The following is a 17,811-nucleotide window of genomic DNA, read 5'->3' as shown; positions in this document are numbered from 1 at the left end:
GTGAAATTTACTCTGAGCTCCAAGCTCCATCTGCATCCATGACCACACGCTCCACCCCCAAAGGCCCTGTGGCGTCCTCCCTGCCAGCGAGGGGAGGCAGGTCTTGGGGCTGGGTAGGCCTCCTTGCTTGCCTGGGGGTGGGTGGTGCCCCTAGAGACACCTGCCCTGGTGGCTGCTTCAGGAAGTGCTCTGCGCTGAGGGCCTCAGGAGTACGGAGCCAGGCCGGGGCCTGCAGAGGTCGGGTTGGCCTGCCCCCCCAGCCTGGGCACTGCCTCCTGGAGGGGCCCCTCCTGGGTGTCAGCTGAAGCACTCCAAGGCTGGTCTCACTGTGTTGGGGGCTGGGATGATTGCTCGGGCAACTCTGGGGACACAGCAATGGGCGGAAAGGGAGAGGGGTTGCCAGCCAGGATGCTGGGCGCAAAGGCCTCCGAAGCAGCGGGCACTCAGAGCCCAGCTTCGCGTCGTGTCCCAACCCCCCGGGAGCACTGGCCACCTCGCCCTTTCACTGGGCATTCACTGCCTCCTGCTCGGCACTGTTGGCCTCTCTTTCCTGCATGGATGCTGTGTCTCCCTCACGATTCCGTGAGTTCCAAAAGGGCGGGGGTCCAGTAACGGCCTGTCCTTCGGGCCCGGTTGAGGAGCTGACAGCTGAAGCGTAGCCGCAGGGCGATGGGCTGAGCCAGGATGCCAGCATCCTATTCTTTGGGCCCCTCACAGGGGCCCCTCCAGCTTTCTGCCGGGTCTAGTTCCTAGCGGCTCTGCCTGGGCTCGATGGGATCGGCTGAACAGCGACGTGATGCCCCGAGCTTGCGCGGGCCGGGGGGCAGAGGTTTCCTTCTGTTTCGCAATTCTGATCTGTTGGCATGACTTCCAAGTGTACGTTGAGCGGGATTCTGAAGTATCGAGAGGGCTTAATGAGAAAACGCTGACCATCAGCTAGCCACGTGCCTCGGGCACAGGATGGAGCCGTGGGCCGCGTGCCATCCCTCTGCCTTTTGCGTTCCAGCACTGCGTCGGCCGAACCACTTAACACCCGTGGTATGACTTTTGTGAATCCCCCTCCCCTGCCAGAAAACCCTGGGAGGCTTTACTGTCTCCATTTAATGCACAGGAAAAGCGAGGCCTCCAAGAGACGGGTCTTGTCACAAGTGAATGTGAAACTGGGGCGAAAGCTTCTCCGGCCAGTGCTCCTTCCTCTTCTCTGAACTGAATGGCATCACAGGCCAGGACTTGGACTTTACAGGACACACCAAGGCCCTGAGGGATGAACCTGTGCCCACAAGCCCAAGGCTCCAGTCCTTCTGCATCGTTCTTGCCACTCCTTTTTCCGCATGGCAACCCCGAATCCACAGGACTCCTGGGGGCATGGGGGCCCGTGCCTCCCAGCTTGCTGAGAGCGAGGGAGGGCAAGGGAGCGACTCTCCACTAACGGCAGAGCCCCAGGGTCTCTTGGAGGAACTGAGCGGGTTGTAGGCGCGCCATGTGACCGCTGGGGAACATCCCTCAAGAAGCAGGGTGAGGGAAGGATCTGAATTTAATCAGCCTGGGCCGGAGGCGGCTGGCTTGCTGGGTGCACAGCACGGGGAAGGGGCCAGGCTGGGCTTTCGTGAGCCAGGGGAAGCAGGCTTTGCTACCAACAACAGGGTCCAAATTTAACAAACAGAAGAGCTCTTGGCCCTGAAGACATGAGGTCAACTGCCAAGAGCAATGTCCCAGCTCACAGACTTTCACGGGGCTGTTGCTGGCAACTCTTGTACCCGCAAGTGGGTGTTGGGAGACTTCTGCCTGGACAGGTGACTTCTGCAGGTCCCTACCGGCTGGAGAAGCCAGAGCTTGTTATCTGGGACTGTCTAACCTGCTGGCTGTGATTCGTGTGGCAGGGAGGCCCCCCTCAGGCCCTTCCTCTCTCCATCCTCCTGCCAAGGTCCCTCTGTGGCTGGGCCTCAGCTCCTGACCTCCCAGTTGCCTTCCGTCCTTCCTCCCTGGGCCCGGCCCTTCCTCTTGCAGAGGCCTCCCTGACAGCCACTTTGACCCCTCCCCCGAGCCTGGCCCCCCAGCCCACGGCCCGGAGCTGGCCAGAGGGCTGAGGCTGTACAACGATTTCCCCTGGCTGGGTGGCACGCCATTGTGTGACAGACCTGGGCTGGCCCGGAAACCCCTAGCTGCCCAGCTGGTGATACGGGGCTGAGAGCTGGGTGGGGACAGGAATGTACAGCTCTCAGGAAACTGGGGGGGGGGGGGGCCCAGGGAGAAACAAAGAAATAAGAGGGCTCGGATACACGATTTCTCTTGGCAGCTGAATCCCAGGCCCCCTGCTAAGGGAGCCTCGCTATGTAAGTCACGAACGCAAACGATGCCCAGAAAACCTTCCCTGGTTCCTGGCTGCGAGTTCCCGGCACTTTATCACATCACAGAGTGGTACCTCTCTGTTACAGGTCCATTTCCCCCGCTAGATTGTAGGCTCGTTGAGGGCAGGACTGCGCCCAACTCAGGTCTGACTTCCTAGCTTCAAGCACGGGCCTGGCACGTATTTGGTGTTGAATGAAGGACGCCTTGTGCCAGCGAGGGCTGGCTTGAGCCAGGCAGATGACTGCAGGTGGGAACAAGAGGATGGTGTGTGGGTCTGCTGGGCACCTCTGGACGGATATGTGCAGGGTGACATCTGCCCATAAAACCATGGTGAACCTTTCCTGGAACCTTTGGGATGGTTGGTCTGATGCTGCTCATGGCTCTGGCTGGGTGCAGGAGGGCTTAACCCTACTGCCTTGAGTGACCATCTAGTGAAATCTGCCCAGGAGCAGAGAAGGGCCATCCTCTGGTCACCTCTGGCTTGGCCCTTAGCTTTGTGCTCAATCCTGCGGGTTCACTGTCTAGAGGTGACAGTCTGATCAGTGGAGGCAAATCTTCTAGGGTCCGGTGCTCCTTGGAGGCAAATGCCAATCGTATTGGGGGCCAAAAGGAAGCCAGACGTTGCCTCCAAAACTCAGAGTCTTACAATGTCACGGGTCTCACCGACTGCCTCCCCAGGAAACTCTAGTACCGTAGGGGAGTGGGAGGGGAGAGTAGGGGTGAGATCGGTGTGTTCACCGGCCTAGGTCAGGACGAAGAGTACCGGCCTGGCATATGCTCTCGGTTTCCCACCCCGGACCTATTCTCTACCCTTCCCTCACTAACAAGCCCTGCTTTTGTTGGAGGCAGTGATATATGTGGCTCCCACATAATAAATAGGTCAATCCTGACAATTCTGTCATTTTTTTCCCCAACCTCCCTTGCAGCTAGGATGCCCTAGGAACCGTTTCTGGCCACAGACATACGCAGAAGTCTGGAGAGTCGTTCTGGCAAAACTTTGCTTTCCTGAGGAAGGGGCAGAAATGGCTCGCATAGCTCTTTGTCTTCTTGTCATTTCCTGCCTTGAATGCTGACGTGATGGCTGGAGCTATAGCAGCCACCTAGCACCATGGGGGGAAAGGTCAAGAGGCATCAGCTCTGACGTCATGGAGTGCAAAATCAACATTCGTGATTCTCTCCAGGATTTTTGTTATGTGAATAAAATGCATTCTGATTTATTTACGACTCGAGAATTAAGTTTCTGTCAGTTGTAGCCAAACACGTCTCTAATTGGAGAGATGACCAGGATGATGACTTTCCCTGAAGCCTGGTGCAATTAGCGAGGGGTTGTCAAAATGGGGTCCTTCCCTGTCACCACAATAACTGATACCCCTACCTGTTCCCCCCTCAGGTAGTTATATGTGTCCTGTAAATGTGCCTCTGGCCCACTGGGTGTGAAGGGTTGAAGTGATTAGCGGTGACACTGACAGCTATGGAGCTCAGGATGCCCAGGGTGTGCCCAGAGCCAGTCCCATTTCCTGGGCATCTCAGAATGTGGTTTCCTAAGATTGGCCAAATTCCACCATCCTCCCCAGAGACACTCCAGATAAGCAGCCCCGCCCAGACCTGCTCTGCCCCCCAGTCCCTAGTGCTGCTGCCAAAGGGAAGGGTCTGACAGAGTCGCCTGTTGGGGGCAGAGGGACAGAGCTGAGGCCTCATTGACGATCAGGTCTCTAGGGCACAAATTACAAAAACGTCCTCCGTCCTTCACACCTCCCTGTATCCACACTCTTAGCGATGGGACTTTGCAGCTCATTCCTTTGAAAGATAGAGTGTATCTCTCTACACCTTGAACCTGGGCTGGCCTTGTGACTTGCTTTGGCCAAGAGAATGTGGTAGAAGTAACCCCGGTCCGGTTCTAAGCCTGGACTCAAGAGGCCTTGCAGGCTTCTGCTGTCTCTCCTGGACCCTAATTTTTTTTCAAATGTTTATTATTTTTCTGAGAGAGAGAAACACAGAGTGAGAGCCGGGAAGGGCAGAGAGAAGAGGGAGACACAGCATCCAAAGCAGGCTCCAGGCTCTAAGCTGTCAGCACAGAGCCCGACGCAGGGCTCGAACCCTCGAACCATGAGATCATGACCTGAGCCGAAGCCGGACGCTTAACTGACTGAGCCACCAGGCACCCTATCTTCTGGACCCCTTTCCAGGTCCACATGAACAAGCACGGGCTAGCCTTCTAGAAGACGAGAGACGGGTAGCCCTGTCACCCCAGCTGATAGGCGTCCAATGTCACCCCTAAAATCATAGCCGTCCGATGACACACAGCTGCCACACAACACATGTGGGAGCCCAGCTGAACCAGGTCTAAATTGCCAGCTTGTAGAACTGTACTAAATCGGCGGTTGTGTTCCATCCCTCTGGTCTGGTTGGCCGTGTGGCCTTCCTGCAGCTGTACATCCTCCATAGGGTTTACCAAGCACTTCCAGAGACACGAGCTAATTCAATTCCCCAGACACCACCTAAGAGGAGACATCATCTCCCTTTGCAGATGACGAGACCAACGTTCCGGGATGTTCTGACTTGCCAGCACTCGTACAGCCAGCTCACAGGGCCAAGTCTTCCACTCTCAATGTGCACATGGCTCCCACTCCGGCCCATCACCACCCCCCCCCCCCCCCCCCGCCCCGGACCATCTCGCCATCCGGCCCCACGGGGCCCACCTCCTTCTCCAACCTTGCAAACTCTGCACACTGCCTTGGGCAGAGGCTCTGCCCATTCAAGTACCACACTGGACCAAGAGCATCAGTCTCTTCCAACCCAGATGTACCGTGATGGCATGTCACAGCAGCATGACGGAGGGGAAGAGAGTACCTCTTCCTGCCTGGCACAGGGTATGGGTTAATGCAGCCTCACAGGTACACGGCTTGGCGGGTGGAGTGGGGGCTGCCCAGGCCCCAAGGCACAGGCTCAATCTGTATGACCCCAGAGAAGTGCTCTGTTGGAGCAGAGAGGACCGCACAGAGTCTCCGAGTGGCTACGGATGCAGGTGAACCAGCACGCGCGGGCCCGCCATAGATACTTCTAGGCTGGCCACCTAACGGCACGATAAAGGAGCTGTCGAGGATTTACCCACCGTAGGAATTCCGGTCCCACACGTCTTGTTCCCCCCTGCACAGAAGGCGCAGCTGCCCCCTACGCCCCCTCCCCTGCCCGCAGCCGCTGCCGTTACTCACCGACAGGGTGGGGGTGCCTTCGTCCTCCACGGTGACCACCAGGTGGTAAAAGCCCTGGCGCTCACGGTCGGGCGGGGCGGGTCGCGTAGCGATCTCGCCACTGATCCGGTCCATGCGGAAGGTCATGTCCTCATTGCCCTCAGTGATGTAGTAGGACAGGACGCTGTTGATCCCGATGTCACGGTCGGTGGCTCTCACCTGGACCACAGCAGTACCCCCGCCCACGTTCTGTGGGGAGAGCGGGGGGAAAGAGGTCATTCTGGATTCGAAGCCCCCGGGGGGCAAAGGGTAGCGCCTGCTTCTGGGAGCCCGAGGGCTCCACCTGGGCCTTCAGAAAGTTTTGCTCTACCGGGGAGCACCGATGAGGAGCATAAAGATGATGGTGGCGAACCTCCTGTGGGCACCCACTGCATGCGGGGCTGCCTTAATTCACTGATTCTTCTCCATAACTCTCTGAGTGAGGTATGACGTCATCCCCATTTACAGATGAGAAAACCGAGGCACGGAGAAAGAACGTATGCAGGTCACACAGCCTGTCAGTGGCAGAGCCAGGGTCTGACTCACAGGAGCCTGGCCTCAGACCTGGCCTTCAAACCCCTACACCGTCTTGCTTTCATGGACATCTAATCTGGCACGTTACCCAGCAACGCTGAGGCAAGAGTTTCCCCGAGTGGCTCAGTCTTGCGACTGAACGATAAATGTGTCGTCTCGTTTAAGAGCAGCTCTCCTGGGACAAATCTCTCAGTGCCCTGTCGGCGGTGAGAGGCCACTCTCTTCTTTCTCTCCCCTCTGGTCCCTTCTTCATGCCTCCCACAAAAGGATACTGTGTTCCAGGAGCTGGCATTAGGGCTGGAATTGTGGGTGAGTGAGCCACGCCCCCACCCACGAGATCCGAGAGACTAGTGGGCCAGGCAGACATTGAAACGGGTGCTTCACGGTCACTCACACCCACTGTCCACCCTGGGTGGCCAGCTGCCCTCACCTCGTTCACGCTGACATTGTACCCCAAAGGGCTCTCAATCACGGGAGGGTTGTCATTGACATCCAGGATGGTCACCTGCAGGATGTGGTCCTTCTTCCGTGGAGGGGTGCCACGGTCGGATGCTACGACCTGGAGGAGGGAGGTGACTGGATTCAGGGCCAAAGGTAGGGGAAGGATCAGGATCATGGAGTCTTAAAGGGCAGTCTGCCTGGTGGGGAGGACCGGGAGGGCGGAGAGATTCACTGGTCCATCCCTGTCCCTGGGTGGCCTGCCAGCTCTGGGTTCTCCCCAGGATTTTGCCTTCGCCCCATGCTGCAAACAATCCTTGCCTAATTATTATCTGGCTTGGGACCGTCATTTGGAATCTGATTCTGATGTGCCTAGGCTTTCCCTCCTGATCCTACCTCTGGCTTTATTCTGGGCTGTGCCAGACCCTGACCATGACCTGGGCCTGTGACCCAGGGACCCTGCCTTTAGCTTCAAATACCTCTGTTCTATGCACTCATGTGAAGTCTGGCAAATAGAGAGCCTCCTATAATCATTTCCAATGAGCTGGAGTTCTCCCCATAGCCCGAGCCTATCCCTGGGAGCCTAGATGCTTCCTGGATGCCTCCAGGGCAGCAGAAAGGGCTCTCCAGGCTCAGACCCCTGCAGAAATACACCCGTGGGGTCCCCAGACTCCCCAGGAAACATGCCAGTCACAACAATTCAGCAATAATGGTGGCTTTTGTGAGTCCTCACAGCTGCACTTTTTCTCACCTGAGCAGAGACAGACCAGGGTTTTTTTTTCCTGCCTGTCACACAAGAGGGGACACCAAGGCGCTGAGAGAGTAAACAACTTGCCCAAAGTCCTGTTGTGTGTGGGAGAGTCGGGGCTCTTTGGGCTCTGCCAGGCTCTCTCTCCTGGTTCTTATGGACACCTGCGTAGCTGCCTGCTCTGGGTCTGCTGGGGACTCGCGACACGGGGAAGCTGACCGCCAGGGTGTGCCGACCTCTCTTCTGGATGGTCAACAGAGACGCCGGGGAGGGGGGCGGTCCCCACCTTGAGGATGTAGTGGTCTAGTTGTTCTCTGTCCAGGGGCCTGGCCACGAACACTTCGCCAATGGAGTCATTGGTGGTGACGATGTCAAAGGCCCCAGCGATGTTGCCAGAGGCCAGGGAGAAGACCACCTGCCAGGGAGGACGAAGGGTGAGGGTGAGGACAGGCTGCTAGGTCAGGCCAAGGGTCCCTCCCCAGCCCTCTGCTCAGTAAAGGCATTTTAAAAAGAGAGCGTTTTATGCAGATGTGGTTACGCCCTTTAAAATGTGTGTGGCAGGCCCACTGAGGCAGTGTGAGGCCTGTGGCAGGTTCCTGGGCCGGAGGGGGAGTGGATGTCAACATACTGGCCTAGGGGCCAGAGGGGTGGGTGTGAGTCCCACTGCACGGATGTCTCCCAGGACAGGAGTGGGGAAATACCGACACTTCTGGAGACTGTCAGAAGCAGGCATGAGCCCTAGTGTGTGAGAGGAGTTCCGTCTGGCCCTCACAACAACGGTCAGAGGGAGATGTTCTCCAGGTTGCAGCCAGGAGGCTCGGAAACACGGAACGGCTGGCCACGATCACGCGGCTCGCAAACGCCCAAGAGAGCGAAGATTCGAACGCCTGCGCTTCTGACCCCAAAGCCAGCCCCGCAGAGGTGTGCAAGCCATTTGTAAACGGCGGGCAGCTCCCCAAACGTACCACCCAATTCACAGGGCAGATTAAAGCCACGGAGAGACTGATATGCTCTATCGCCCCTCCTCCTTGTGCTCTGGGGTGGCCGGAGCTAGAATGCGTGTGGAGGGGGCACTTCCTGCTGTGGGACGGAACCCCACGCCCCACCCGGCCAAAGCAGGAGGGAAGAGGGGGCACGTCCTCTCTGAGACCTGGGGCCACACTGGGAGGGCTGGTCTGGGGCCTGGCACACGGGTGTGGATAAGGGGAGGCAGGAGTCACCGGGAGAGATAAACCCTCGTGCTTTCAGCCTGCCGTGGAGGGCTGAGCTGTGGCCGGCCTTCGGGCTCTGTGTTCACCAGACCCGGGCAGGGCCAACAGCCTGCACAGCGCTGCCTCCTTTACTTGACCGTGGACTCGGGTTGAGGGCAGGGCAGCGCTGCCCGGGGCTGGGCGGAACCTGAATGACTCTCCTCGAGCCTCGAGGCTGCAGAAGCCTCCTACTGGCAGGCAAGATCCTGGTATTTTACGTGGCGCCCACCTGCCCATTGCTGCCAGCGTCGGGGTCCCGGGCCTTGATGGTGGCCACACGCTGGCCCACGGGGCAGTCCTCAGGCACGCTGACTGCTGAGTCGGAGGTGAAGTCAAACCGGGGACTGTTGTCATTCTCGTCCAGCACCGTGATGTAGACCTGTGGGGAAGGTAGCCAGAGACCTAGCCCCTCCTTCCCCTTCCCGGTTCCAAACGCCAGGCTCCCACCGTGGGTCCGGTGGGGACAAGACCTCTGATGATTCTGGAATGGCAGGTAGTGCTGAGAGCCTGCCTGGGCCAGTATGGACTTTCCACGGGGATCTCGGGCACATTTTTCCCAGCGGTATGATGGGAGAGGGTTGTACGTACCGCTGTGCTGGGGCCAGGACAGCAAGGAAGGGTGTGGGGGACTCAGAGCTAGAAGGCGTGGGCCTTGGCTGAAGGGGGCAGAGGCTACTCAGGAAAAAAATCCATGAGGAATGCCAGCTTGGCGTTGGTAGGGCTTCCTGTTTTTCAAGAGGAACTAGGAACCCACATTTTTATGAGGAATTCGGTGGTGATTAATAAAAACTAAAGGAAACACTTATGTGCAGGCTGGCCGAAACACATCTGGCGGCCAGAGACTGCCCAAAGGCCTCTTCTCTTGTGCATCTGGGTCAGAGGGAAGGAAATAGGGCTTAGGCACAGGAGGGGGCCGTGAGGTAGCTTGGGGGCCCCAGTGGGGACAGGAGAGGAATTTCCAACTGTCAGATGAAAACTGGGAACGTGCAAATTGCAGACAAAGAGCATGCTGTTTTGTGTCTGCAGCTCCTAGCTCCCGGATGGACACACCGCTCCTTAGGTTCACCGACGCGAGGGTTCAGGTAGGGCGGGAGGAGGCTCAGGTTTTAGGGATCCCAGGCCAGGCTTCCTCCCACTGCCCTGCTCCAGGCCAGACCTCATCCTCTCCTTCCCTGGGCCTGAGGTTAAGGGGCTCCCAGGCCTGCCTGCCTACCCCCGGTGTATATAGGCCCCCACAGGGAGCCTGTGGAGCCCCCGCTCCCACAGAGGAGATCACCGCATCCTCCCTGCCCGTCAGGTCTTCCTTCTTTCCATCCTAGCCACGCCTCCGTACCTTTAGGCAGCTGTCACAGCCGCCAGGCAACAAGCCCAGGCTTAGTGACAGCACCAACTCCACCATTTACTGGCTGTGTGGCTTTGGAAAAAATTATTCAACTTCTCTGATCTTCCATTTCCTCAACTGAAAGTAGGAACAAAAACACATACAGCACCGGGAGGCTTTGGGGAATGGAGGAGCGAACAAGAAGTCGAGGGGTGGGACAAGGGGTGGTCCCCGTCCCGTGCCCTGCCTGGCAGACACACGTGATCTCACGAGCCAAGGCTTTGCCCATCCGTCATGATTTTGGTCAGGGAGTTCTGTGAAGTCCCAGAACCCCAGTCTGCTCACCCGTGAAATGGGTACAATAATGCCCACCATGCTGTCAGGGCAGAACCAGACAAGGCTTCTGTGCCCTGATTCTTCCCACACTCTCTGGCCGGGGTCAAGGCCTGCTTTAGGCTTCCTGTGCTCCCTTCCACCATAGGGCCTTTGCATATGCTATTCCCTCTGCCTTCACACTCTTCCTTCATGGCTGGGTAAATGTCTGTCTATGCTTTCTGTGGATCTCAGCTTGAGTCATTTCCTCAAGGAAGCCCTCCTCAATTTCCTTGGCATCTTATTACACATTTTCCTGTAGCATACGTTTATTGGTGTGATTATTGATTTATTAACGTTTATTTTTTTGGGGGGGGGAGGGAGGGAGGAAGGGGCAGAGAGAGAGGGGGGGACAGAGGATCCAAAGCGGGCTCCACGCTAACAGCAGAGTCCGATGCGGGGCTCGAACTTGAGAACCGTGAGATCATGACCTGAGCCGAAGTTAGAGGCCCAACCGACTGAGTCACGCGAGTGCCCCTACTGGTGTGATAACTTAATATTCCTCTCCTCTCCCACTGTATCTTATGTTTGTGAAGACAGAGGCTGTGTCTGATTTTGGTTTCCTGTTGTACCCTGAGCCCAGCCCACAGCCTGGCACACAGTAAGTGCTTCCTCTAGGATCACCACTGGGATGTCCTTTGTGAGGTGCTCCCAGCATGGGGAGTCAGCCTCAGTGGATGAGAACAGAGGGCAGGGGCCAAGGTTTACAGCATTAGATCTGGGTCTGTGTTCCTGCCCAGGGCCTCACGATCTATATCTGCTTCCCCTGGTCCCAAAGGCCTGATGGTGTTACTCAAGAGCCTGCCCCGGTCTGTCCCTTCCTGCTGCCTCCCCGCCCCTCCCAGGGCCCACGGGGGCTGCTGGGGTCAGGGAGGAGTCAGGTGTAGGTGAGCTGTGGTTTGGGGGTTCCGGCCTTGCAGAGGAAATGGTGCCACCTTTAAAAGGCCCCTCAGCCTGCCTCCACCCTAGCACCTCTGACAGTGCTTGGGCCGACAGAGCAGGTGTATCTGGCACAGTGGCCCCTGGAGCCTGAGAGGAAGCCAGGGCGGAAGCAAAAGGCCATAGGTCCTGCTTCCTAGAAGAGGGCGAAGTGACTAGAAATCCAGGGGCCTGCACAGAAGTGCACGTTCTGAAATGCCCTTGCCAGCCCAGCCCATGCAGAGGAAGAAGGGCTTCCGCAGCCTTGGTGGGGAGGGTCCTAACCATCCTGCTGCTTCTCAGGCTCCACCTGGCCTCGGCTCCCAGACTCCCCACACTACGATGGGTGAGCTGCAAATGGGCCCAAGCTGCAGATGAGGCTGCCGAGGCCCAGTGAGAGGGCCCCACGGAACCCGAGTCTCAGCTCCTCTGGCTGGGGTGGCCAGGAGCCTGAGCTGGGAGGTACGGGACACAGGCCACCTGCCTAGTGTCCCCCACTGAGGGTTCTGCTCACCGGCTGCCCTCTGGGACTCCTAGTGGGCCAAGGGGAGCTATGTGGCTCCCGGCTGCTCATGGCCTCACTACCCCTAGGCTGGCCCCGTGGATGGCGGGGGCTTTGGGGTACCCTCAAGCCCCCGCCAAGGCCATTGGAACTGAGTACCTGCAGGGGGCAGTGGCGCAGAGAACCCCAAGCAAGCGCATTTGGCTCTTAGCCTGGACAATAGGTTGATTTCTATCCCTCTAGGCTAATGTCATAGGGACTGGGTGGGGAGTGAAAATGTGGTTGTAACCAAGACTGCTGCTGAGCTGGCTGCCCCATGTGACCTACAGACGGCCTGCCCGGACTGGCTGGGACCCAAGCCGAATCAATTGTCAATGTTCTCATCGTCACTGCAGGATGCCACCCCGGGGCCCGCCCCCGTTTCAGCCCCGAGCCTCCCAGCCTGAGGTCCCTTGCCTGCCTCTCCCACCCTCCTAGGAACCTTGCCTGACACCTGTGACCTCGGCAGTCATGCTCCTCAAAACGCTCTGAGCATGTGGTCTCTGCCCTCAAGCCCTTCGGGTCCTCGAGGGCAGTGACTCACCCTGTGCCCATGGCTGCCCTTGTCTAGGACCCCTCAGGCCCTGGCACTGTGTGTCCCACCTCACGCGCACAGTAATAGAATGCGGTTCTTCCCCCAACCCCCGAGAGAGGGCGAGGTTCCTCTTTACCGATGCCACTCCCATCATATGCTCCTTGGGTCTTGGGGTCTAGTTTACAAAGGGCTTCTTATCCGTCACCGCCCGCCAGCGTCAGGGCTGCTGGCACCCTCCTCATTTTAGACCCAAGGAGGGGAAGCACAGAGAAGTGGAGCGACTTGCCCGTGTCACCCAGCCAGTGAGGAGCAGAGCTGGGGCGAAGCCTCAGCGTTCCTTCCATCGTGTGTTCCACCTACGGCGCGCTAGGGTCCCCGCCCCGGGCCCCGTGGGCTGGCGGGAAGGGCAGAGCCGGAGATGGGGAATGTGCCCGAGAGGCGCTGGGCCCGAGGGGGCTGGGCAGGAACCTGCTGCAGGCCTGTCCCTGTGCCTGTCTCCAGCGGAGGCAGGAAGGTGCAGGGCCACATGGGGACCGAGCCGGCAACGGCCACAGCCAACACACAGGGGGGAGCCCCGGTCCACAGGCCACTCACCTTCTGTAGGCAGGGCCGGCGGGAAGCCACGGGAGAGAAGAGGCAAGGGTGCGAACAGTTAGCAGTCTGCAGCGTTCCCAGCACCCGCCAACGCCCCCCGCACCGCACCCCTCCCTCCGGCTCTCTGTCTGTGGTCTCTGGGCCGCCCGGGGAGGTGTGGCACGACTGGCCGCAGCGGTCAAAAGCCTCACCCATTTGTGGCCTGGCCCGTGCGTGGGGTGGCTGGTGAAGATGCAGGCTTTGGGGTGCCTTGGGGGCAGCGAGCTATACCTGTGGGGCTCTCACCCGAGGACCCACTCACCACGGTGGAGTCCGCCTTGGGGCCGCCGTCATCTGCCACCACCGTCAGGGTGTAGAAGTCGCCTTTTTCCCGGTCCACCAGGCCCTTGACTGTGATCACGCCCTGTGGGGAGGGGGCCAGACGGGCGAGTGACAACGTCCTACCCACCGGGCGGAGGCCACCCCGCCCCCAAGCAGCCCCGCGCTCCGGTCAAACCAGAGTCCTCGCTACTCCCAAACCTTCTGCCTACTTCCCCACTTCCTTGTCGCTCCCTCTGCCCGGCAGAACCTCCCCATGAAGCTCTGTCGGCCCAAACCCTAGTTCTTTCTCAGATCTCACTCAGATGCCACCTCTGCCGGCTTCCCCAGCCAGCTAAGATCCCTCTCGCTTGGGCCTCAGGCAGCAACATCACACCCGCGTTGTAGTTCTCTTTACATCTTCCCTTGTGGTGCCCTGATGTGCACCCTTGATTACGCCTGCTTCTCCCCTCAGTCTCAGGACTCTTTGAAGGCTGGGAATGCTTGTTCGTCTTTGTGAACCCAGTATTCCCTAGGATAAGGCCCGTACACTGTGCACTTGCCTATTTAAAAAAAATTTTTTTTAATGTTTATTTATTATTGAGAGAGAGAGAGAGAGAGAGCATGAGCAGGGGAGGGGCAGAGAGAGGGGGAGACACAGAATCCGAAGCAGGCTCCAGGCTCCGAGCCGTCAGCACAGAGCCCGACGCGGGGCTCGAAGTCACAGACTGCGAGATCATGACCTGAGCCGGAGTCAGTCGCTCAACCAACCGGGCCACCCCGGCACCCCTACGCTTGCCTATTTTCAAAGAAGGGAGGCCGAGAAAAGACACGTTAAAGCAAAGATGGAAGAGTAAGAGCCGGATGGTAGATGAGAGGCTGGCTGCTACCGAGCTAAGACTAGCTACTGTGATGAAGCACTTTATGTCTGAGCTTCCTAACAGCCAAGGTAAAAAGAGAAATGTGATGACTTACCTAGCTGTCGTTGTCTGGTAACAAGAAGGTTACCGGGTTGCCTACGTATAAACTTTACCTTACCCCTGAATATGGAGAGGAATGTTTCCTAGGGATATTTATCTCAAAGACACTTTATGACGAAGAGGAGAGTGCCATGCATATTGAAGGAGCTCAATAAATGTTGGTTAGCTGTAAAAGGATTGAGCTTCCTGCCCCTTAGAGCCCTTGCTGTGTCTGCTCCCAGTCTCCCTCACCGTGACGGAATCTATCTTGAAGAGGGCTTTGGCCTGGGTGCTGGTATAGGCGTCGAAGCGGTAGGTGATCTGATTGAGGTTGTCAATGGAGTAGGCCTGGACCCGCACAATCTCGGTGCCCAGGGCCAGGTTCTCCAAGATGGCAGCCTCGTAGGAGGCATTGGAGAACTGCACAGCCTCGTCCAGCTCGTTGAGCAGAGTGATGTAGACGCTGCAGAAGCCCTGGTTGAAGGGGGGTGCCTGGTCGGTGGCAGACACGTTCATCAGGTAGCTGGTTTTGGTCTCATAGTCCAGGTAATCCACGGTGATGATAAGCCCCGTGCTCTCGTCAATCTCAAACTTGCCCTCCGCGCCGGACAGAATGCGGTAATTCACCAGGCCACCGTCCCCTGTGGGAATACCCAAGAGGTTGTGCTGTCCCAGACCGGTGTGGGGCTGCCCTGGGGCTTCCCAAGGTGCCGCCAGCACACCTGCTGCTGACCCGGAGGGACACAGGGTGAGGGGCCTTGGCCGGCCTGCCCGGTGTGCACTGTCCCCCACCCCTGTGGGCTGGGTTGTCCCAGGAGCAGCGGCAGAGGAGGGGGTCAAGGTCTGTGTGGACAGCAAGGCCCAGCACACACAACCCCTCTCGGGCTTGGCTTTGGCATGAGAGAGGCACTGGTGGGATTTGGTTCTGCTTCTGGAGCCTCCAAATTCAAGTTCAGGTATCTCCCTTGGGTATTTGGACATTAGGGATCTCTTGTAGGGGGAACTTTCATCTACAAAGTGTCAGACAGGGGCAGCATCCTCAGAAGTGGCCGACACTCCATGTGGCCCCTCCAGCCAAAGGGTTCTAGTAACAGGGATACCTCCCCCCTTCCTCCTCACTCCTCCACCTCAAACCCTTGGCCTCAGCGCGCTCTTCAACAGGAGTTCGAGTTGGGATTCCTCAGCTGAAGTCCACAGGCATTGAAGGGAATGGCCATAAAACCACTCAGGAAATCTCAGACTTCCTTGAAAGCATTTGCAAAGCTCGGGATGGATATACATCTTTCTGGGATTTTTCTAGGGAGGGATGCACAGCTCTCACTAATTTCTCAAAAGGATTCCTGACCCAGAAAAGGCCACGAAGCAGTGGGCAACGGTGACGTGTGGGATCTGACTCGTACGAAAGTGCCATATAAGGAATGGCAACCGACCTGAGAGTTTTCAGGCCTATTGCTCCCGCCACCCCATCCTGTGCCCCAGCGGGGCTGAGGGTGCGGAGAGGGGCTGACATGAGGTGACGCTGGGGGGCTGGGAAGCTGGGAGCAGCTCAGGGAGCCTCTCCAGGGGGGCAGTGGACCCCTAGGAAAGGGTCCCACTCTGGCTGCATCCCTGGCTGGGGGTAGTGGCCCACATAGCTGGGCCCCATGAAGAGGGCCACAGTGACCTGGCCCCATTCTCCTTTGTTGTGCACTGCCACCTGGGGCCCTCTCTGGCGCTCAGGGTCCTTGGCAAGGTCTCGACTGCCTTCAGAGCATTGCAGAACCCTGCCCTTTGTGGAGCAAGTGTGTGTCAGGCCCTGAGCTAGGCCTGTAGGACACGGAGCCGCTTCTGGCTGGAGCAGCAGGCTTCAGCCAGCTGTGTGACAAGTCCTTTACCTCCCCCAGCACTTCCCGGCCCCCGGCCAAAGGCTAGCCAGGAGCTGCGGGTCCCCCAATGAGAAACCTAGACTTTCCAAGTTGGGACCTACCCTCTCTCCATCTGGAGACTGGGACAACTCCCTGACTTCAGTCCTTCTAGGCCTGTGCATCTGGTGGGGACGCTACCAGGACTGTCCCCAAAGCCCCTCCCCAGCTTGGGAGCTGCTGGATGGGGGAGCCCGAGCCATCCCAAGGAAGACAGGCTCCACAGGAGCAGGAGGGATGAGCTGGAGGGGGTCACTCTAGGGAGCCGGACTCCCCTGTTTCCCCAGCCGGCCTCACCAGTGTCTCGATCTGTGGCTCGGACGACGATGACCGATGTGCCGATACCCGCGGTCTCTCGAAGCCCCAGGCGGCTGTACTGCTGCTGTGTGAACACGGGGGCCTCGTCATTGACATCCTCCACATACACTATCACCTGTAGGAGCCAGACCGGGGGTGGAAGGTCAAGGTTGGGTGGAGACCCGAGAAGTCCAGGGCTGGGCCCACCTGGGCCTGCATGTGTGGCCGCTGCTCTCCCGGGCCAGCGGTGAGCTCTCTATGGAAGGCCTGGGGCTATCTGGTTGGTCACCATGTCCCCCGACCTTGCACGGTGCCGGGCATGGGGCAGGTGCTCAAACATCATTTTATCGTTCTCTTGGTTCCGCCACTAACCCTGTGGGAACCCATGACTCTTTGTGGCCGTCAAGTTTCTCAGCTATGACACAGTAACGTATCGGCGTCATGATTCATGCTCTGAGCCATTTCTAGGGTTGTTATGAAGACAAAACCAGCCAGGCCTTGCAAAAGTACTTAAAAAGTTGAAAGTGACCCCATTCAAACATCAGCAGAGGACGCTGGTGCTCAGACCCCTGTGGATGCTCAGGCACCTTCTCTGAATGTTCTTGCTGTCTGCGGCCAGGAACCGTGGCTCTCTTTGGGAGACGAACCCCAGCCCACCCAGGCTGCTGAACACCAACACCCAGAGAGCCAGAAGTGCCTGGGAATTCTGTCCGCGCCCCCCCCCCCCCCCCCCCCCCCGACACCCGGGGCGGTCCTTAGCCAGTGGCTGATGGGCGTGGAGTATAAACACTGGCTTCCTCAGCCCTGATTGGGTCCTTGGAGTGATTCTCTCCAGAGCTCTCTGTGGGACTGAGCCAAAGTTCCCACAGGGCGGCCCTTCCTTCCTGGTCCCATGCCCCTTTTGGCAAATTCTCCTGGGGATCCTTTCTCCTTATCACCTTCATAGCAACTCTTGTCTTAGGATTTGCTTCTGAGGATCCTGGCCGAGAAAGTGCCTATATCTGAACTGCAGAATTAGGCACAATTTTCATCACTGCTTAGGTGTACTTTCTAATTGCTCTTTAAAGAACGTGTGTCTTTGCAGAACAGAAAGAAAACAGTTTAAGAGCTGTTAGTGGAGAGAGAGTCTGTGGCTAGAGATCAGGGTCATGGCTCTTCCTTTTGCCACACCACCTGCCCCTGCCCCTCACCTACACACAGGGGCACGGGGAGGGTCTGGCCCAGGATGGGCAGGAACAGGTCTGTGTCCAGAAGGAGCAGTGTGGTAGGGAAGGGGCGCGTGTCACAGAGTGCTGGTGCTTAAAGAGCCACAGGGAGGCCCAGGGCCTTTGCCTCTTCTCCAAGATGGGGGGCACCGTGGCCCAGGCAATGTGAGAGCACTAACATTGGGTTTCTGGTTCATCGCTGCCTTTGGGATCAGCCCTGGGTTCTTTAACTGTTATTATTAAATTTATTTTGAGAGAGAGAGAGGGGGGGGGGAGAGAGGGAGAGAGAGGGAACGCCAGCATGAGAGAGCAGGAGCAGGGG

General features: G+C 58.1%; 1 protein-coding gene across 2 annotated transcripts in view; it reads right to left on the bottom strand.

Annotated features, from left to right (window-relative positions):
• The window catches only part of CDH23 (cadherin related 23), a 415,376-nt gene that overhangs the window by 63,498 nt on the left and 334,067 nt on the right, over positions 1–17,811 (bottom strand). For both annotated transcript variants that reach the window (XM_047825054.1, XM_047825053.1), the window contains 8 exons: positions 16,285–16,420; positions 14,339–14,727; positions 13,132–13,233; positions 12,831–12,833; positions 8,779–8,928; positions 7,586–7,714; positions 6,544–6,672; positions 5,562–5,789 (listed from right to left, as the gene is read on the bottom strand). In XM_047825054.1, the coding sequence (XP_047681010.1) occupies positions 5,562–5,789; positions 6,544–6,672; positions 7,586–7,714; positions 8,779–8,928; positions 12,831–12,833; positions 13,132–13,233; positions 14,339–14,727; positions 16,285–16,420 (1,266 nt within the window). The remainder of the gene's footprint in view (positions 1–5,561; positions 5,790–6,543; positions 6,673–7,585; positions 7,715–8,778; positions 8,929–12,830; positions 12,834–13,131; positions 13,234–14,338; positions 14,728–16,284; positions 16,421–17,811) is intronic.

Source organism: Prionailurus viverrinus, chromosome D2 (genome assembly GCF_022837055.1).
Source record: "Prionailurus viverrinus isolate Anna chromosome D2, UM_Priviv_1.0, whole genome shotgun sequence".
Taxonomy (NCBI): Eukaryota; Metazoa; Chordata; class Mammalia; order Carnivora; family Felidae; genus Prionailurus; species Prionailurus viverrinus.
This window is presented reverse-complemented; position numbering and strand designations above follow the sequence as displayed.